The 22,710-nt window shown below is 45.6% G+C and overlaps 1 protein-coding gene across 2 annotated transcripts; it reads left to right on the top strand.

The window, feature by feature from the left end:
- The first annotated feature begins 7,347 nt into the window (after nucleotides 1-7,347).
- On the top strand, nucleotides 7,348-20,825 carry COMMD9 (COMM domain containing 9). Of its 2 annotated transcripts, none has more exons than XM_083163861.1 (6): nucleotides 7,348-7,821; nucleotides 11,852-11,977; nucleotides 13,191-13,330; nucleotides 13,898-13,932; nucleotides 19,068-19,171; nucleotides 20,343-20,825. In XM_083163861.1, exons 1-6 carry the CDS (start codon nucleotides 7,816-7,818, stop codon nucleotides 20,481-20,483), a joined length of 552 nt encoding a protein of 183 aa, XP_083019987.1. In that variant the 5' UTR covers nucleotides 7,348-7,815; the 3' UTR covers nucleotides 20,484-20,825. The 2 variants fall into 2 exon arrangements, with proteins under 2 accessions (XP_083019987.1, XP_083019986.1); XM_083163860.1 differs by lacking the exon at nucleotides 7,348-7,821 and adding an exon at nucleotides 10,226-10,383.
- Nucleotides 20,826-22,710: the final 1,885 nt, after the last annotated feature.

Below are 22,710 nucleotides of genomic sequence, written 5' to 3' on the forward strand. Positions count from 1 at the left end.
TGGGGATCTTAGGGTGTGCCTTGGCAATTTTAAAGTCCTATTTAGTGTGCCGCAAGGTAAAAAGGTTGAAAATCACTGCAATAATGAATGCGTCTGCCTGTTGAGGGGGCGGGGCTTGGTGACATCAGCCCCGCCCCCAAAACATAGCCTCGTCCCGCCCCCCTTTCACTCCTCTCCGGGCTTCTCCCGATGGGTTGAAATCGTGTCCAAAAAGGCCATATTGCACTAGTGGATAGGGATGGCCATCGTTGCCTTTGCCATCGATGGTTGCCATCGATGGCAAAAGTGCAACAGCCCATCGATAGTGTATAACCATTCTATGGATAACCATCGATATTTTTGCATATCGATGGTCATCCATTTTCTCTGATTGAGTGGCCTGTGGACCAATCAAAATGCGGGGGCGGGGCTTCGCGGGTGTCGGGTGCGGGGCTATGCTCCGTGTCCCGGCACTGTAGGGAAAAAGCAAAAACGAAACTATTCGTTTAAGCTTTACATCGATGGTGGGAAACCATCTGGTTCTCCCCCATCGATGGCAAAACTATTCGTCATCGGCCATAAACCATCGATGATTTCTAATCATCGATGGTCGATGGCCATCCCTACTAGTGGATGGGCACCCTAACACCAGCCCTAACCTTGGGTGTCGACACTCTGACTGTCTACCCAGAGGAAGAGGACAATAATGAATCCTGTAGAAGCACATAAGCTACAAGCTTAAAGAAAAGGTTATCATATCCGCCCCCATCCCGCCTTCGGTCCCCCATCCCACCTTCAGCCTCCCATCCCCGCTGCAAATGTCCTGGCGACATTGTAAATGGCCGAGGCTGTTTGCTGCACGAGTGAACCAGAATGGGCCCCCATATTTGGGGCTGTTTATGGGTCTAGTCCTGGCATGTGAATTGGTATTAAAGTTGTTGGCACAACAGGACAGTGTTTAGTGCTGGAAAGTTGCCAACCCCTAAATGTGTACACTGTTAAGTTCATAAACATTTACTGACGCATAAAATTGTTTACTGAAACATTATAGCCTTGTGACAGTCGTCAGTAAATTTACCTTCCCACCCCCTTTGTGTATGTTCTAGTTGCTGATTGGCTAATACCAAAATCTGCTTCCAATTCTACCCATTCACCATAAATCAGTGTTACTTAAATTATTGTGAGTCGATCTTTTGATCCTATCAACGTTCTTTATGTCAACTAATTGGTGTCGTAGAGACTAAAAAAAACTATTATTATTACTGCAGATCAATCAAGCGGATTCATTTGCTTTCTGTTTTCAGAGGAGAAAACCGTAAAATAAGGATTTTTTTTAGGATTGGACAAATATTGCTGATGAATTCATCATTCCGTATTGTGCATGGGATAAGCAATAGGTTGACATGGCAATGATCAACGCAGGAGAAGGTCGTCATGCTCGGGTGTTGACATTGACACAAAAAAAAGCGAAAAACTTTGCATGCGTCAACCTATTCCACTTCAACCATTTTCCAGTGTCGACCAGACCTTGTGATCTATGCCCTCTATTACCTCAGCCTCAATCACAGAGTCAGAGGGTGTGAGGCGATATGACTGGGGAATTATTACCCCTGCAGGTGTAAGTGAGGTGTACATAGAACTGCCAAAAATGTGGGGTAACGGCACTTTTTGTATAGCTGCACAAGCTGCGTAGAGCTGCACAGTGTATGATCCCTACAGGAGAGGAAGGGTTAATCCCATATGATTTATTGGGGAAATGAGAACTCCGAACTCTCTCCATTTGCTTCCCCTCAGGAAGGAAACCTGGCTTTCCCTCCCGAGTCCCTAACACACCGGCTGTTACCGTGTACGTGCTGGGGAATGGAGGGGAAGCAATGGACTGGAGGACAAGCATGAATCAGTGATTTGTGAATGAAAGGGGGGTAGCAGATGTTTCCTTGCCGCCTGCCGCAGTCATCCATTCTCTCCGATGCATTTTCGGAAGGGGGGATCATTTCATTTGTTCGTCAGTTTCACTCAACCTCCAGCAAACTGGCCGAGCGTTACTTTCATTTCCGCTGTATACAGCTAGTCTGCAATATTGGGCCTATTTCCAGTCATCTGACGCTTCCTGTGCAACCCCACCACCGCATTGCCACACAGCATGTGCGTGACATATAGTTATTTAGTAGCAGTTTCTTATATTGGGCAGCAAATTCTGTTGCGCTTTACACTGGAAACTGATAACAAAAACCGGGTAGTTACAGACGGGTTGGGATCATTTGGTCTTCAGAATGATGGTCGACATTCATTAGGTTAACTCCAATAGGCCGACACGGGAAAAGGTTCAAATGGTTCTAGGTTGAAAGGTCATTAGTTCGACAGGTCATTAGTTCGACAATGTCTATGTCAACAGTCAAAAGTTTGACATGGGGTTTTTCACTTTTTTTTTTTTACCTGAATGTCAACACAGTCAACATGGACACAGGTTAAAGTGCACCCCCCCCCCCCCCCTCAACGGCCCCAAGCGTATGCTCTGAACACGCTCCCCTCCTGTGTCTCCGCCCCGCCCTGCCCCTTTTCACTGCCATCGGTGGCCCCGCCCCCTGCCTTACTGAGCTGGCTGCGCTCCCGGAGAGGGCAGCCAGAAAGTAGGCAAGTATGGCGTATTTTAGATGCATGAACTGAATTAGTGATACGGGCAGTGACATGATGTGAGGGGGAGGGGGGGGGGCAGAAGAAGCAACAGACTGACAGTTATATATTAAGATGATAAGGGTCCACAGCAGCACAGAGCTATTATCTTGTGCTTTCCCATCTCTTGAGTCCCTTAGGAGATGAGTGATGTGTCAGTGAGGACAGGGGTGCGTGTGACAGGGGCAGTGACATGATGCAGCAGGAAGCCACAGACTGAGAGTTATATAGTGGGAGGAGCAGGGTCCCAAGCAGCGCAGAGTATATCAGGAGATGAGGAATGTGATAGTGATGACAGGGCTGCATGTGACATGATGTGAGGAGGGTAATGGAGGCAGCAGGAAGCCACAGACTGACAGATATAGTGGGAAGAGTAGGGTCCCCAGCAGCACAGAGTATATCAGGAGATGAGTGATGTGTCAGTGAGGACAGGGCTGCATGTGACAGGAGCAGTGACATGATGTGAGGAGGGGAATGGAGGCAGCAGGAAGCCACAGACTGAGAGTTATATAGTTGGATGAGCAGGGTCCCCAGCAGCACAGAGTATATCAGGAGATGAGTGATGTGTGGTGTAGAAAAACTGTGCTATTAAATACGTTATTTAAAATAAAGTCCATACTGTACATCTGACCTGTTTAAAATCATTTAACTAATACAGTTCAGGTATTTGTAATTGGAAATTGAGAAGTCGGTCTGTCAGGTGTGTATGGGAAAGCTAAACTAGTTTCAGAAAGTCACGTCAAAAGTCTACTGAAGCAACAAATAAAAGATGATTGCTGGAAAAAACATCCACTTATTTGGTGTTCTCTGACGCCACCCAGTGGCTATGACATATATATATATATATATATATATATATATATATATATATATATATATATATAGTCACGTGTAAATAACCGGCACTCTCCAATTTTCAGTCACAAGACAACAAGCGCGGTGCCCTCCGCAGTGCAAACGCAGTAATATACCAGTAATATACCTATTAGTGACACCATATAACTAAAGGATAATAATAGTATAATGCACAGATGACATTTTAAACTGTCTGTGGGCAGATACCATGGGTACAGTACCTCTGTCTGGGTGGAATATGGGCCTCCTAAACCTCAAAATTTACCCCACCTGCGCTCTCAGAATGGCCAGGGTGAAACTAACAATAATAATGTATATATATACATATATATATGTATATATATATATATATATATATATATATATATATATATATATATATATGTGTATATATATATATATATATATATACCAGGGAAATTCGGCGGCACTCGCTCCAACAATAACTGACTCCAAAGAATCAATAGTATTCAGTATGACATGTTTCGGTTTTAATACCGTCCTCAGATACTATCTGAGGACGGTATTAAAACCGAAACATGTCATACTGAATACTATTGATTCTTTGGAGTCAGTTATTGTTGGAGCGAGTGCCGCCGAATTTCCCTGGTTGGTATATATATATACAGTATATATATATATATATATATATATACATACATTATTATTGTTAGTTTCACCCTGGCCATTCTGAGAGCGCAGGTGAGGTAAGTTTTGAGGTTTAGGAGGCCCATATTCCACCCAGACAGAGGTACTGTACCCATGGTATCTGCCCACAGACAGTTTAAAATGTCATCTGTGCATTATACTATTATTATCCTTTAGTTATATGGTGTCACAAGCAGTGTTCCCTCTAAGCTGTGTGCGCGTGCACACAACTCGACGAGTGTGCGCACAGACATTACAACAGAGCGCACAATGCAGCAGTGGTCCCTTTTTGCAGCTGTGGACTCAATTAATGTGTGTTTCACCCATTAACTACATTGTGTGCTGTGTTTTGAATGTTTAAATGTTTAATATCATTTTGAAGTAAAGTTAACACAAATGTCATTTTCCAGTTATATATAAGTGACGCACAAAAATAAAAATTTCCTTCGAAAGTTGCACAGCCAAAATCTTTTGCCGCACACAGCCTTTGTAAAATTAGAGGGAACATTGGTCACAAGGGGTCTGCAGCACTAATGAAGTTCCATTTTGTGACATTAGGGGAAATAGTTTAAATCACTGATCTCCATGGAGGGGGCGGGGCTAAAAGGACACGAGTGTGTCATTTTAGCTCCGCCCCTCCTCTGAGACCCGCGGATTGCGGCATTTAAATCATACTTGCCTACTTTTGAAAACTAGTTTCAGGGAGATTGTAGTTGGTAGCAAAATTTTGTACGACGCCCCTCTGAGGGGGCGTGTCATGCTCCACCCAAAGGGCGTGTCTAGTTCCATATATGGAGAGATTGTGAAAAGAGATTGTGAACGTGGCACCTAGAAGCGTGGCTGTGTACTGCTACACTCTGAGAGGAATCTTTTAAAATGACTTATATCCAAGTGTAGATGAGCCCCAAGGCAGTAGTAAGAACTACTATACTTGGTAAAGTGCTGGGAAATGGCGCTGATGATTCAGTGTAAATGTATTTATCTATTATTCCTTTTTTCCTCAAAAATGTAACAGTGTAATGTGGGCTAGGTGACATGAGGGAGATTGCTAGACTAATGTGGGAGAGAGGGAGATTGCTTTTATGTCAGGGAGTCTCCTGCAGAATGCAGGAGGGGAGGTAACTATGATGTAACAGTGTAATGTGGGCTAGGTGACATGAGGGAGATTGCTAGACTGATGAGGGAGAGAGGGAGATTGCTGCTATGTCAGGGAGTCTCCTGCAGAATGCAGGAGGGTATTCAACTATGATACAATATTATTATTATTGTTATTATTATATTTGTATTTATAAGGTGCCACAAGTGGTAAGCAGCACCGTACATATAGAACACATTAGAACAGTACAGGGTATACAGAACTAGAGAAAACAGCGACAGAAGATCAAAAACAGAGCACAATTAACAATTAACCGCACAATAATTTGTACACAATACAGCTGAGATATAGGGAAGTGAGTGAGAAGAGATGCGGGTATAGATTGTAGGTGAGTAAGAGAGCTGAGATGTAGGGAAGTGAGTGAGAAGAGATACGGGTATAGATTGTATGTGAGTAAGAGAACTGAGATGTAGGGAAGTGAGTGAGAAGAGATGCGGGTATAGATTATAGGTGAGTAAAGGCCCCCATACATTAGGCCAGCAAGTCTGACATCACTTGAGATGTAGGGAAGTGAGTGAGAAGAGAAGCGGGTATAGATTGTAGGTGAGTAAGAGAGCTGAGATGTAGGGAAGTGAGTGAGAAGAGATGCGGGTATAGATTGTAGGTGAGTAAGAGAGCTGAGATGTAGGGAAGTAAGTGAGAAGAGATGCGGGTATAGATTGTAGGTGAGTAAGAGAGCTGAGATGTAGGGAAGTAAGTGAGAAGAGATGCCGGTATAGATTATAGGTGAGTAAGAGGGCTGAGATGTAGGGAAGTGAGTGAGAAGAGATGCGGGTATAGATTATAGGTGAGTAAAGGCCCCCATACATTAGGCCAGCAAGTCTGACATCACTTGAGATGTAGGGAAGTGAGTGAGAAGAGATACGGGTATAGATTGTATGTGAGTAAGAGAGCTGAGATGTAGGGAAGTGAGTGAGAAGAGATGAGGGTATAGATTGTAGGTGAGTAAGAAAGCTGAGATGTAGGGAAGTGAGTGAGAAGAGAAGCGGGTATAGATTGTAGGTGAGTAAGAGAGCTGAGATGTAGGGAAGTGAGTGAGAAGAGATGCGGGTATAGATTGTAGGTGAGTAAGAGAGCTGAGATGTAGGGAAGTAAGTGAGAAGAGATGCGGGTATAGATTATAGGTGAGTAAGAGAGCTGAGATGTAGGGAAGTGAGTGAGAAGAGAAGCGGGTATAGATTGTAGGTGAATAAGAGAGCTGAGATGTAGGGAAGTGAGTGAGAAGAGAAGCGGGTATAGATTCTAGGTGAATAAGAGAGCTGAGATGTAGGGAAGTGAGTGAGAAGAGATGCGGGTATAGATTGTAGGTGAGTAAGAGAGCTGAGATGTAGGGAAGTGAGTGAGAAGAGATGCGGGTATAGATTGTAGGTGAGTAAGAGAGCTGAGATATAGGGAGTGAGAAGGGGTGCCGGACGGCTCCCCGACAGTCGGGATTCCGACAGTCAGTACTCCGACATCGGAATCCCGACTGCTCCCTCGTGGGGTTCCACAACCCCGTAGAGGGAGAATAAAATAGGTGGCGAGCTCAGCCCGAAGCTTGAGAAGAGATGCAGGTATAGATTGTAGGTAAGAAAGCTGAGATATAGGGAAGTGAGTGAGAAGAGATGCAGGTATAGATGGTAGGTGAGAAGGAGAGCTGCAATTGATATACAAGAAGGGTGTTGTGAGAACAGGAGGGAAGAGGGCCCTGCTCTAAGGAGTTTACAATCTAGAAGGAGGGGGAGAAAGACAGGTAACATAAGGGTCAAGTAGGGAGACCTGAGGCAAGAAGTGAGGATGGCAGGGATGGGCAGGACATGAGGCAGCAGGTAGAGAGAGCGGAGAAAGTAGTCCTCTCTCTCCCTCCTCCTATCCTCCTCCCCCCCTCCACCTGCACCCTTGACCCCTAACAGCCCTGCACTGTGGCCTATGCCACAACACCCCCTGCTAGAGGGCAGAGAGCATGAAGAGTGAATAGGTATGGCACAGGATTGAGGAACCATGGCTGTGGTATCACAGTATAGTTCAGAAAGATATATATGATGTTTACAAACAAGGAACCAGGGGACGCTGAGTACTCAGTCTGCGGCTCGTGGGGTGATGTTATATGCCATGCCATATGTAACTGCACTGCATAAAAGGTGCACGCACGCATCATTCTGGCATCAGACGGGCAGCGCCAGCGGGCTGATTTATAATGTAACATCAGCTACAAGATGAAGGCTGTAATGAGAGGAACATGAGCATTAGGTCGGATTATCAGCCCATTGTTTGTCTGGTCTCCAGGGGAAGAACAAAGCTCCAATGATTTCTGCAATAATCTGACAGAGAACACTGAGGCCGACCGCTCAGCGCTGGCGTGGGGCTCATTCATTACGCCAAACTCACGGGAAGTCCTTCTTTTCAGGAGTAATAATAATTCATTAATAACAGACGTAGCTTATTGAACAAAGGTGGATGCAGGAGATATCAGAGAGCCCCCTACAGTCAGCCGTTGCCCTGCAGTCCAGTGACTCTCAATAAACATGACGGTAAGAAAGGATCCTGCTCGGCTTGAACCCATGTGAGTAGTGACAACTGGTCGTAGCTATTGGCTATGTTTGTTTTCTATTATTTTTATTATAATACGGATAAGGAGAACTCACGTGTGATCAACCCCTGGTGCAAATCGTGGCGCTAATGATGGCGGCCAGTTACAGATGCTTCTTATTTGTTCTTAATTATACTGTTCTCGTATTCTACATGGTAGCGGCATAATGGCGATACCCGGTATGGATTGTGCAAGCTGTCCGTCAGGTGTCTGGTGTAAAATGCTGGTGACTATTAACCCTCTCAGTGCCAACATCGCTAAAAATCCATCATTTGTTATATAAATTAAAATACAAAATGTTGTGCAAAAAAAAAAAAAAAGATTATATTCCCTTTATAAGGTCTCATTACAGGTCACAAAATTCGCTTGGCACTCAAAGGGTTAATGACCATTATATATAGTGTCCAGAGCACTAATAGTGCACAGCACAGGCATGCACGGCGTGCATGGGAATAAGTGCAGCACAGCACAGAATGGGCCTTATTCAGGTTTGCTTGGTAAGCTGCGAACATCAAGGGTACCGTGCGAGGGCATGTGTAACGAAAACATATCCCCTCACATGCCTCCGCTGCAGGATAAATCATCCGATGGCAAATGATTTCTCCTGGCTTCACAAATAGAAGTCAGTGTAAACTGATTTGTATTTGCGTCCGCCTGGATGACCATAAAAACGCTGGGCGTTCCCATGGTCGAGCCCTATTCCCTCCGCCTTGCGCCCCTGGCCCTCCTTCCTCGCAACAAACGGCCCGCCGAGTGTGTAACTCGCCAAGGCCGTGCGTTGCTGGGGTGTGCTCGTGAGCAGACCCACATACATCTGAACAGGGCCGAATTCATCCCGTTCCGAATTAATCAGAATTAGACCCAACATGTGACTTAATATATTATTATTACTAGTAAGCCCGCTCAAAGCAAATGCTACGAAAACAAACCTTGTGATTGCCTCTGTGTTTGTGCATGTGTGAGAGAGAAAGAGATATAGTTTCACTCGCTGTCAACAGATGGCAGTGTTTCGGAGACAAAAGGACACTAGGCATATACATTATAGATGCATACCCTCCAACAGTACCGAATTTGCCGGTACAGTACCGTTTTTTTACGGACTGTACCGGCAAATTAAACATGTACCGAATGTACCGAATTCAGAGCCGGGCAGCGCACAGACAGCAGTGAGCTGTCTGTGCGCTGCCCGGCTGGATTTAGTTTCTGCCCTCTGCTTACCTAAAGCGGCGGCAGCAGCAGCATAGTCTCTGCCGCGTAATTCAAGGCCCAGCCCAGGGCAGGCTCTTTCTCCCTAGGCTCAGGCTGGAGTCAGTGGACAGCCGCGAGCCAATAGGAGGTCGCGGTCTAGCAGCCGCTCATGATTAGCTGTCTGACCGCGACCTCCTATTGGCTCGCGGCCGCGGCGCCCAGCGGGATAATTGAAAATAGTGAGGGTCAGGGACGAGGATGCTGCCGCTGCTTACACTATACAGCCGGGCAGCGCGCACAGCCTGCTCTCTCTGCCCGGCTATCATTTTATTCAATTGTGTGTGTCCAGCGGCTCCCCCTTGACAACGAGCAATCCCCCCCCCCCTTGACAAGAGCATTTTCTCCCCCCTTGACAACGAGCAATTCCTCCCCTTGACATCAGCATTTTCTCCCCCCCCCCCCCCCCCCCCCTTGGCAACGAGCAAGTCCCCCACCCTTTGCAATCGGCATTATAGCATTATATTCCCCCTTGGCAACATGCCATGCACTCCCTCTTGGCAACAAGCATGAAGCCAAATCCTCCTTGACATCAAACATGAAGCCCTGGCATCAAGAAAGAACCCTCTAGCAAAGAACATGTAGGTAAGCTGCATTTATGCATCAAATATGTAATGGGCATTATGGTTTGTTATTTAGTATGTAATGGGCATCACGATGTGGTGTACAATGTGTAATAGGCATTACGGTGTGTGGCCTTATGTGTAATTGGCATTACGGCGTTTACTAAAATGTGTAACGGGCATTACGATGTGTTGTGTAATGTCACGCCCCTTTTGTGTTGTGACACGCCCCCTTCCACATGGCCACGCCCCCTTTCTGAATGTGTACCTATTTCTGCCCTTCAAATGTTGGAGGGTATGTAGATGATGATGATGATTTTTATTATTATTATTATTATTATTAATAATAATAATAACAATAGTAAGTAACACTAATAACAATAATAAAAACAGTAGTCAAAATAATAATAATAAATGATAACAACAGTAATAATAATAATGATAATAATAATAATATATAGAGCTTTTGTCCTGGCCGACAGTGGCACAATGATACAACATGAGGCGGCAGCACAGAGTTGGCAGACAGAAGTCAGCACATGATGTTAGAGAGCTGGTGAGAGAAAGACTACATCCCCCAGCATGCACTGCGGCAGGAGCATGTGACCACACTCCCTCAGGTCACATGACAGCAGGGAAAGATGGCTGTGCTGCTGCAGGAGAGGGATTTTGCCAGTCTGCAGCTCTTGCTAAAGGTGGGTGTGTTAGGGAAGGCCAGGCTTGGATGAGGACCCTGTGTGTCAGAGGGCTAGGCATGCTGGGGCTTGTAGTTCTAGAGTTGCTGCAAACCAGCATGTTGCATCAGTGCCAGGGTTACAGTGAATAGCGTGTGTGTGTGTGTACACAGCACTACAGCTCATGTGTGCACCATGTGTTGAACAGTCTTTCACTGTGTTCCTGGATTATTTCCAGCTATAAACAATATGATTACCATAATTCATTATTATTATTTATCACCAGTTTCTTACATAGCACACACATATTCCGCAGCGCTGTACAGAGAATGGTTGAACACTTACATCAGTCCCTGCCCCAGTGAAGCTTACAGTCTATATTCCCTACCACATGTACACACACACACATATATTCTGGGGTCAATTAACCTACCTGGTTATGGTCGATCTTCCTAGCAAAGCGCTCATCGTCTGCTGATCTGCTCTGCCTGCCAGTCCTTCCATTGGTTGCCTGTATATTACCGTATTCAATATAAAACACTTCTACTCACATATAAAGCTATTACCCATACTGCACCAGCATATATCTCTTTACTTATTCCAAAATATCTCCCATCTCGCTGGCTCCGCTCTTCACAAGATCTGCGTCTCTTCTGCACGGATCACTAGCTCCCATTCACTATTACAGGACTTTAATCGCCCTTTATTCAAAACCTTATGCTCAGATTTACCCCGGGTGGGGGCATCCTTACGTGGTCCTAAGTTGGCAGGTTCTACAAAGAGATAATCAGTAGGCCTCCGGGAGAGGTCATTCTCTGCTCTGCTGGTGACATGGAGGACATGTCACAAGGGGGTACTCTGCTGTGTCAGATCCCTACGGGTTGTGCGCAGAGCCGGTACACTGTGAGTGCCGCGCCGTCTCTGCAATTGCTTATGAATACATTTTTTTCCCTGTTAATCTGGTGACACAAATTGTTCCATGAATATTTAACACACAATCAATACAGTTTGGAGTTCAATGCGGAACAGTAGATTTGACATTAAGTATTAAAATATCATTATTGCTGGCGTGTTTGAGGACAATACATTCTGATATTTGTAGGAGACTGGTGCAACTGGTCCATTATTTTGTCTACTCCTCAGTCTCAAGGCGACTCTGCCTTCTCATTACTGACCTTAATTGGTTTGTCTTCTAACTTGTACTAAGCTTAAATGCATATCCTGAGTCTGGTCTGTGCCTATCAGTCATGTCTCTATATGAGCAGTGAGTAATGTGTATTTGTGTTACCCGTATAGTCAACACACAGTTGCCCTTTGCACAGATTGAAATCCATTGTGGATACCTTGGTGCCATATCCCGCAGCAGCAATAATAAATAACTGCCTAATTATACAATTGTATGACTGAGAAGCACAGCCAGAGGTTGGAATGCTGAAGCCAGAGTCTGTATCATCCACCCTGTGCTGCTCTATCCCTATATCTGTTTAAGGCTTCCTCAAAGGATGTGGTTCAAAAGCTCTGCAAGGACGCCTTCCCGAGATCAGCCATTGGCTCAGTACAGCTGATTGACAGTGTGTCGTCCAACCTTTCCATCACGTCTGAGGAAGCTGCTCAGGTGCGTGTGTTCTCGGATATATAGATTTGGCTACCACAGGCTTGTAAATTAGCTACTGTAATGTTTTATAAACCATTGTTCGTGTCTTCTGTGCCAGCTAGCCATGTATTTCTATGATCAAGCATAGTGTTCATTCTAGCACCCGCTATCTTTGAAATCCCATGCAGTTCATCTTCCCTGCCTGGGGTGTCGCTGTCTGATATACACACACCACACTGTACTAGAAGCACTACAGCAGACAGCGACACCACAGGCAGGGAAGAGGAACTGCATGGGTTTTCAAAGATAGCGGGTGCTAGAATGAACACTAGGCATATACTTTGTGTGTGTGTAATTAATAAATATATATATATAATAAATTATATTTAAAAATGATTATATAGCGCAGTTTAATAAAAAGATTAGCATGTACACACACAAAACATACAGTAAATAAATAATGAGAAAATAAATTAAATTCATACAATAGCCTCACTCTTAGGATGGATTTAGGAGCCTTAATTTGTCATAAGGCTCTAGGATAAGTCATGGACTTTGAGGTAAGTGCACCTGCAGGTGATCGGTGAAGTGTTGGAGGCGAATGGTGAATCCTCTCTATTTGTACGGTTCCCAATCCGGTGCCGCTGGAGGAATTCATGGGGATGTTGAAACAGAAAAGCCCTCATGTTATGCCCAAAGTCCTCTCTGGTGGTGCGGTGCCCCAAGTTACTGCTGGAGGAACAGAGGGTATGCAGGTCAATGCAAAAATGAAGAAGTCCTCTTTTAGGTAATATTGGGTGGATATAGACTCCTGAGGGTCCTGTGGGAGGCCGCAGTGGGCCCTGTGCCACTTGGTCATGACAGCACACTCTGATAATACTAATCATGGCTGAAAGGCACATAACGTGACTCATGTGGAAATATATCATGAAAGTAGCTGGGACCTTCTGCAAGCATTAAGCTTAATTCCTCGGCGGGTGGCCATTCCCGGGTGGTGATTTGTGGTTAGGGGGTGGGGAAAAAAGATCTGGTTAAGCTGATTGCTGAGTGCAACATTCTCTGTTAACTGTTTACGCTGAGGCGCCGTCCTATTAGAGCAATGGTCTGCAAGTCTCAGAAATACTTGCTAGCAATCTGACGATTCAAATCCTGTCCGTTGCCATTTGTGTTATGTTGGATAAAATTCTGTAATATAAACAAATGTTTTCAGTTGTGTATTGTCTCCTCACTGTAGGTGGTGCACTGCCTGCACACACTCACACGGCACGTTGTGTACAGAGGCCTGATGACAGCAGAGCAGATCCTCTCCATCTTCCCAGAGGGCTTCCATCAGAACCTGAAAAATCTCCTGACCAAAATAATCCTGGAGAATGTGTAAGTAGAGGGTCTCTCCCGGTAATGTTACCTTTATATAGGAAATATAATCCTTTTTTTTTTTTTACACAACATTTTATATTTGAATTTATATAACAAATGTGAGCGACGCTGGCATGTTTAGGGCATATTTTGCACATCTGTCACAGAGATAGTAGCACTCATAGGGTTAAATCATACGTATTGACTAGTAAACCATTATTATGTGTATTTCTGAGCAATACTGACTGTTAGATCCACTAAATGAGATCTCTATGGCGCCCTGCATCAATAATCATGGCAGTGCGGCCTGTCTAACTGACAGGAACTCGTGACGCCCTTCGTACCTCATACCTCAATGAGGTCACTTATTATGCTCCGCCCCTTGTCAGCCAAACCCTGCACTGCACACATTACACCCCACTTGTTGTCCAAAATTCACAAATGTCATGTAGGCCTTTATATTATATATTGGTTTTACCAACAGAATCGCTGACCCCATTGGAGAATAGAGTCCAAGGGATCATTCATTTTGGGGTCTGCAGTGGTCTGACCGTGTCTCCTGAAATGTTTGTTTTTTCCCTTTAGATCTGCCTGGAGAGGTGACGCCCAGAACGCAAGCAGTAAGTACACTCCTATGTGTGTTCTTGGCTGCCCCTAGTGGTCGCTGCCTGCATTGTCACATTTCTAGGTCCGTGGCTGTATATGGAGCAGACTGTGCTGAGTGATGTGATATGTGACATCTGTATATCGTGTGTGACTGAGGCTGTATACGGAGCAAACTGTGCTGAGTGATGTGATATGTGACGTCTGTATACCGCGTTTGACTGAGGCTGTGTACGGAGAGGACTGTGCTGAGTGATGTGATATGTGACGTCTGTATACCGCGTGTGACTGAGGCTGTATACGGAGCAGACTGTGCTGAGTGATGTCATATGTGACACCTGTATATCGCGTGTGACCGAGGCTGTATACGGAGAGGACTGCGCTGAGTGATGTGATATGTGACGTCTGTATACCGCGTGACTGAGGCTGTATACGGAGCAGACTGTGCTGAGTGATGTGATATGTAATAGTGTGTACACACGGTTCGATATGGCTTCCGATGTTGACGATATCGTCAACATCGGAAGCCATATCGCATCCATATCGCATACTGATTGTATGCATTGTAAGGGCTTCCTAGCCCGATGCGCGCTCCTGTTTAAGGAGAGATCGGAGGGGAGATAGAGTGGGCAGCACACTCTATCTAGCACAAATCGCAAGCATATCGCATGCATCGTATGTGCCTTGCGATATGCTTAAGATGCGATGTGCTATACGATTTCCAGGGCCCTGTCAGTCATCCTGTTGTTAAGTCAAAATCGCTTAGTCAAAATCTTAAGGCACATAGGAAATCGCATAGTAAATCAAATAGGAAATCGCATAGCAAATTGTATGGTAAAAAGTCAAAATCTTAAGCATATCTTAAGGCATATCTTTAAGGAGTCGAGAAAAAAAAAAAGGGAAAAGTAAAAATCGTACAAAACATCGAATTGTACATCGGATCGCACAGAACATCGAACCGTGTGTACACACTCTGACACCTGTATACTGTGTGTGACTGAGGCTGTATACGGAGCAGACTGCGCTGAGTGATGTGTGACACCTGTATACTGCGTGTGACTGAGGCTGTATACGGAGCAGACTGCGCTGAGTGATGTGATATGTGCCACCTGTATACTGCGTGTGACTGACGCTGTATACGGAGCAGACTGTGCTGAGTGATGTGATATGTGACACCTGTATACTGTGTGTGACTGAGGCTGTATATGGAGCAGACTGCGCTGAGTGATGTGATATGTGAAACCTGTATACTGCGTGTGAGTGAGGCTGTATACGGAGCAGACTGCACTGAGTGATGTGATATGTGACACCTGTATACTGCGTGTGACCGAGGCTGTATACGGAGCAGACTGCGCTGAGTGATGTGATATGTGACACCTGTATACTGCGTGTGACTGAGGCTGTATACAGAAAGGACTGCGCTGAGTGATGTGATATGTGACACCTGTATACCGTGTGTGACTGAGGCTGTATACGGAGCAGACTGCGCTGAGTGATGTGATATGTGACACCTGTATACTGTGTGTGAGTGAGGCTGTATACGGAGCAGACTGTGCTGAGTGATGTGATATGTGACACCTGTATACCGTGTGTGACTGAGGCTGTATACGGAGCAGACTGCGCTGAGTGATGTGATATGTGACACCTGTATACTGTGTGTGAGTGAGGCTGTATACGGAGCAGGCTGCGCTGAGTGATGTGTGACACCTGTATACTGCGCGTGTGACTGAGGCTGTATACGGAGCAGACTGTGCTGAGTGATGTGATATGTGACACCTGTATACTGCATGTGACTGAGGCTGTATACAGAAAGGACTGCGCTGAGTGATGTGATATGTGGCACCTGTATACTGTGTGTGACTGACGCTGTATACGGAGCAGACTGTGCTGAGTGATGTGATATGTGACACCTGTATACTGTGTGTGACTGAGGCTGTATATGGAGCAGACTGCGCTGAGTGATGTGATATGTGAAACCTGTATACTGTGTGTGAGTGAGGCTGTATACGGAGCAGACTGCGCTGAGTGATGTGATATGTGACACCTGTATACTGTGTGTGACTGAGGCTGTATACGGAGCAGACTGCGCTGAGTAATGTGATATGTGACACCTGTATACCGCGTGTGACTGAGGCTGTATACGGAGCAGACTGCGCTGAGTGATGTGATATGTGACACCTGTATACTGCGTGTGACTGAGGCTGTATACAGAAAGGACTGCGCTGAGTGATGTGATATGTGACACCTGTATACCGTGTGTGACTGAGGCTGTATACGGAGCAGACTGCGCTGAGTGATGTGATATGTGACACCTGTATACTGTGTGTGAGTGAGGCTGTATACGGAGCAGACTGTGCTGAGTGATGTGATATGTGACACCTGTATACCGTGTGTGACTGAGGCTGTATACGGAGCAGACTGCGCTGAGTGATGTGATATGTGACACCTGTATACTGTGTGTGAGTGAGGCTGTATACGGAGCAGACTGTGCTGAGTGATGTGATATGTGACACCTGTATACCGTGTGTGACTGAGGCTGTATACGGAGCAGACTGCGCTGAGTGATGTGATATGTGACACCTGTATACTGCGTGTGACTGAGGCTGTATACAGAAAGGACTGCACTGAGTAATGTGATATGTGACACCTGTATACTGTGTGTGACTGAGGCTGTATACGGAGCAGACTGCGCTGAGTGATGTGATATGTGACACCTGTATACTGTGTGTGACTGAGGCTGTATACAGAAAGGACTGCGCTGAGTGATGTGATATGTGACACCTGTATACTGTGTGTGACTGAGGCTGTATACGGAGCAGACTGCGCTGAGTAATGTGATATGTGACACCTGTATACCGCGTGTGACTGAGGCTGTATACGGAGCAGACTGCGCTGAGTGATGTGATATGTGACACCTGTATACTGCGTGTGACTGAGGCTGTATACAGAAAGGACTGCGCTGAGTGATGTGATATGTGACACCTGTATACTGTGTGTGACTGAGGCTGTATACGGAGCAGACTGCGCTGAGTGATGGTATATGTGACACCTGTATACTGCGTGTGACTGAGGCTGTATACGGAGCAGACTGCGCTGAGTGATGTGATATGTGCCACCTGTATACTGTGTGTGAGTGAGGCTGTATACGGAGCAGACTGCGCTGAGTGATGTGATATGTGACACCTGTATACTGTGTGTGACTGAGGCTGTATATGGAGCAGACTGCGCTGAGTGATGTGATATGTGAAACCTGTATACTGCGTGTGAGTGAGGCTGTATACGGAGCAGACTGCGCTGAGTGATGTGATATGTGACACCTGTATACTGCGTGTGACTGAGGCTGTATACAGAAAGGACTGCGCTGAGTGATGTGATATGTGACACCTGTATACCGTGTGTGACTGAGGCTGTATACGGAGCAGACTGCGCTGAGTGATGTGATATGTGACACCTGTATACTGCGTGTGACTGAGGCTGTATACAGAAAGGACTGCACTGAGTAATGTGATATGTGACACCTGTATACTGTGTGTGACTGAGGCTGTATACGGAGCAGACTGCGCTGAGTGATGTGATATGTGACACCTGTATACTGTGTGTGACTGAGGCTGTATACAGAAAGGACTGCGCTGAGTGATGTGATATGTGACACCTGTATACTGTGTGTGACTGAGGCTGTATACGGAGCAGACTGCGCTGAGTAATGTGATATGTGACACCTGTATACTGCGTGTGACTGAGGCTGTATACAGAAAGGACTGCGCTGAGTGATGTGATATGTGACACCTGTATACTGTGTGTGACTGAGGCTGTATACGGAGCAGACTGCGCTGAGTGATGGTATATGTGACACCTGTATACTGCGTGTGACTGAGGCTGTATACGGAGCAGACTGCGCTGAGTGATGTGATATGTGCCACCTGTATACTGTGTGTGAGTGAGGCTGTATACGGAGCAGACTGCGCTGAGTGATGTGATATGTGCCACCTGTATACTGCGTGTGACTGAGGCTGTATACAGAAAGGACTGCGCTGAGTGATGTGATATGTGACGCCTGTATACTGCGTGTGACTGAGGCTCTATACGGAGCAGACTGTGCTGAGTGATGTGATATGTGACACCTGTATACTGTGTGTGAGTGAGGCTGTATACGGAGCAGACTGCGCTGAGTGATGTGATATGTGCCACCTGTATACTGCGTGTGACTGAGGCTGTATACAGAAAGGACTGCGCTGAGTGATGTGATATGTGACGCCTGTATACTGCGTGTGACTGAGGCTCTATACGGAGCAGACTGCGCTGAGTTATGTGATATGTGACACCTGTATACTGTGTGTGACTGTGGCTCTATATATACGGAGCAGACTGCGCTAAATGACTGAGGCTGTAAACGGAGCAGGACAGAATTGTATTGGGAACAATCTGTAGCTGAAACATTTTAGCACTTTGGGCCTTATTCTAGTTCACTTTTTCTGACAAAATCATTCTTAGATGGACAAAACCATGTGCACTGCAGGGGGATAGATGTAACATGTGCAGAGAGAGAGTTAGATTTGGGTGAGTTATTTTGTTTCTGTGCAGGGTAAATACTGACTGCTTTATTTTTACACTGCAATATAGATCTCACTTTGAAGTAAAATCCCGCCCAAATCTAACTCTCTCTGCACAAGTTACTTCTGCCTCACCTGGCACATGGTTTTGTCCATCTAAGAAGGAATTTGTCAGAAAGAGTGAACTAGAATAAGGCCCTTTGTGTACAGATCAGAGACTCAGTTGCACACCGTTATGTAATATACATTATATCACATTACTCAGTGCAGCTTCCTTGAGCATCCTGGTCTCAATGCATTGCAACGAAGAAGCATTTTTCGTCAGAAATATCACAAAATAGACAGCAGACGCTAGCACATACTCCCGCGAGCGGGCGTGCCAAGAGGCGCTGTTTGGTGTGACTCCAGCACAGGTGCATGCGGACACATAACATTAGCGGCGGCTGATGGATCTGCATGTATTCCTGCCATTAACAGGCACAAACCTTCTTTGTGTAAAATTCAAGCCACATAAAATACTTAACCACCAAGATAGTGACGCGCTCTGACCATTATGGGGCGGGAGAGTTGGGGGGTGCACTGAGTTCTGTCTCTTCTCCTAGTCTCATTACCACGTCTGGTAGATCTGGACTGGAGAGTGGATATGAAGACCTCGTCAGATGCTGTCACAAGCATGGCAGTGCCCACGTGCCTGCTGCAGATGAGAGTGAGTATACCCATTCTGCTGGCTATTATGGGTAATCAGAGTAATTGACAGCTTGGCCACCTTGCTCTGGCGCAATTTCCTGTCTGAATTGGTTTATTCGTAGAGTGTGGGCGGTCTCAGATTCTTTTGACTAGCCAGTCAAGTTGCCAACCTACATGTGTGGGCAGAGCATCAGTTGGCATGCAGTCGGGGTGGTAAGATTAGAGCTGCTGGATTGTATCACTGTATCACGCACACAGGGGAGACTCCAAAGGGGGGGTAGGGGGCTGCAGCACAGTTCAACATTCAAAAAGGCAAGCCACACCCACTAACTGCCATTCTAAACTGACTCACTGGCAGTGGGTGTGTCTCCCCTATTTGAATTTTGAACTGCTCTGCAGCCCAACCCCCTGGATCCGCCACTGATTACACCCGGCCAGTTTAAGCTTTGTTGCTTAGTGGCTCTTTGAGGATAACTAATGAAATGCACTGAGGGGCACACTGCCTTCTTTGCTAGATGTGAGTTTGGTAATAATAGGAATTGAATAAAAATGCTGAACTGTAGCCATTAGCAGCTGTTCATGCTAAACTCTTGGTAATAGCACATTCTGGCTCTTGGCACTGGGTTCCTAAATAAGCAGCTTCATACAAATCCAGAAGTAATGTCAGACCGCCTGTATCGCTGAGTTTCCAATTCTAACACCCCTAAATACAGCTCTGCCCGCTTCCCCCAAACACCTCACAGAACTTTCCATAATCTCTTCCCTGTTAAGTCTGGATGTCACTTACAGACAGAGGCGGCAGATATTACATGGGGTAAGTCGGTTTTCCTGGAGATGCGGCCTATCAGTAACATTACTGAGACCTACAGATGGGTGAACATACAGCTATCCTCCAGGCGACACAAGTTGTGCTGTACGTAACATGTGACTCTGAAACCGCGGGCGTCTTGTTCTGTGACTTTTTCCGTTAAATGGAGTAAATAGGACTCACAAGCAGCTTCTGCTGATTAAATTCTTATGCAGATGTAGCCTGTTACACACTGAATATAGGCATGCTGCATATCATTTTAATCAGCAGAAGTTGCTTGTGTGTTCTGTGAACTCTATTTAATGGAACAAAATCGCCTTAGGACAATATGTAGAAGGGAAAAGTCACTGCATGTGGTACATGTGTTCTGCTTGTTCTCCAGATACAGGAGGATCCTGATCTATGTAGATCGAGTCCAGCAACGTCTACTCTGACCATGGAACTTGGTAAAGAAACTCTGGACACGATGCTGGATGGACTGGGCCGGATCAGAGACCAGCTCTCTGCAGTCGCTAACAAGTAATTGTCGGTTGGTCCAAGGGTGCGCCGAGACCTCAGAAGGAGAAGGAGACCTGACCAGTGTTTATGAACCTGCTGCGGCCGCGAAGCTTGTACCTGTGGCTGGCACGCAGTGGGGGCAGCCATGATGTCAGCTAAAACAGTACTTGTCCCATCACTATGGTGTGCCTTGGCGACGCCATGTGTTCCAAGTCTGTAGGTGGGATTCATTCATTCCCTGTGTGCTATTTGGTTTCACTTGCAATATGAAAAAAAAAGAAATTCTATAATGTCCAAATACCGACCTATGTACTTAATACATTGTTTTTCTAAATCAACTTGCAATAATATTTGAAGCATTTTACAATTGAAAGTGTCTTCTTCTGCTGATCCAGCAGGTGGTGCTGTTGACCTCTTTTTGGAAAGCCGAGCGCAGGTTGCGCTCTCTGAGGACAGATTTGTTAGCGAGGGCTCCTGTGGGGGTCAGTCTGCTGCTTTTATGTAGCTGTAGAACAATCCTCCCAGCTGTGAACTTTCCCTTCAACACCTTTTACCCCAACTCAAAATGTCTCTTGTTTTCCTAAGCCCCCATGGGCTGTAGATCAGCTGAATGGACTCTGCTTGTCCATGTTTTCCTCTGCTTAATGTCTCGCTTTACCCTTTATGCATTGTCACAGTTTAAAAGGGGGGGGGATTCTATTGTGGCCTGTGTGAGGATTTTAACAACTGAGATTCATAAAGTTGAGATAGTAAAAGGGTCAACAACCTCAAAGGTTTATGGTTCTAAGACTTTTTACTTCAAGCCTACACATATAACTAGAGGTATAAAATTAGACAAATGTAGTTATTTATTTATATATTTTTCAGTTTCTTATATAGCGCAGCATATTCCGTTGCGCTTTACAATTGGAGACAACCGTGATTAAACAAACTGGGTAGATACAAACCGCCATGGAGGTAGGAGGGCCCTGCTCGCAAGCTTACAATCTATAGGGATAATAGGAGGGATACATAAGGATAGAATTCCATTGCAGTACGGACGGTGTAATGGTTAGCATTACCGCCTCACAGCGCTGAGGTCATGGGTTCTATCCCCACCATGTGTTATATATACGGAGCAGTACGGATGGTGTAATGGTTAGCATTACTGCCTCACAGCACTGAGGTCAGGGGTTCCATTCCTACCATGGCTCTAACTGTGTGGAGTTTGTATATTCTCCCCGTACTTGCGTGGGTTTGCTCCGGGTACTCCGGTTTCCTCCTACAATCCATAAATATACTGGTAGGTTAATTGGCTCCTAACAAATTAACCCTAGAATGTCTGTGTGTGCGTGTACATGTGGTAGGGTATATAGATTGTTAGCTCCACTGGGGCAGGGACTGATGTGAATGTTCGAATATTCTCTGTACAGCGCTGCGGAATATGTGTGCGCTATATAAGAAACTGTTAATAAATAAATAGCATGACAGTCCCATCAGATTACAAGACAGTCCTGATGCGATTAGATATAAATGCTACTGGAGGTTGTGTGGGTGTTTCTGAGTATGATAAACTGCCTGAAGAGGTAAGGTTTCAGGGAAAGCATATGCAGACTTTTATTTAGGAGTATTTCATTTGTTTGACGACGACCCCCCCCCCCCCCCCCCCCCCCCCAATTAATCTTTTAAGATTAATCCCTTTAAGGTGTTGGCATTTGGAGCTTTCGGTCTGGGCCTGAGACGCGCACTAATAAAGAGATCTTTTAATCTTTGTGTTTTGTTAGGAACCTCCGATGCCGTCGGAATTACAGCAGAAGAATCCCGAACTTCAAAGCTGTTCTATTAATAGTCGTCTTGTTTTCTTATTGTTTTTTTTTTTCTCTCCCTCTGATTTGGGTTTCAGTGTTAAAAATGCAAATCTCGTTCTCTGGAAAAATCAGGAGCTTTGTAGTCTGTGGCAGCTGATTATTGCGAGTGGTTGTTGGTTTATAAAGGTGTCGCAAACACAGAGGAATGCGCTGGAAGGTGGGGGGGGGTACAGGAATGGAGATTGGCGTTCTGCTACACAATACGCCCAGGCTTGTCTGTGGATAGAGTTTCCCGTCCTGAGGGCAGCAGAGGTGTCAGCTGTTTGCATGTTCTCTCCTTTATCCCTGTCTGTGTTTTCCCCGTGTGGGTATTTGGAAGGCACAGCTGGCGTCTGAGACCTGCCGGCATCTTGGTCTTAGGAGGGGAATTTTCTTAACAATACTGGAAAGATGTGGCTGTAACAC

Source organism: Crinia signifera, chromosome 11 (genome assembly GCF_055691185.1).
Source record: "Crinia signifera chromosome 11, ASM5569118v1, whole genome shotgun sequence".
Lineage (NCBI taxonomy): Eukaryota > Metazoa > Chordata > Amphibia > Anura > Myobatrachidae > Crinia > Crinia signifera.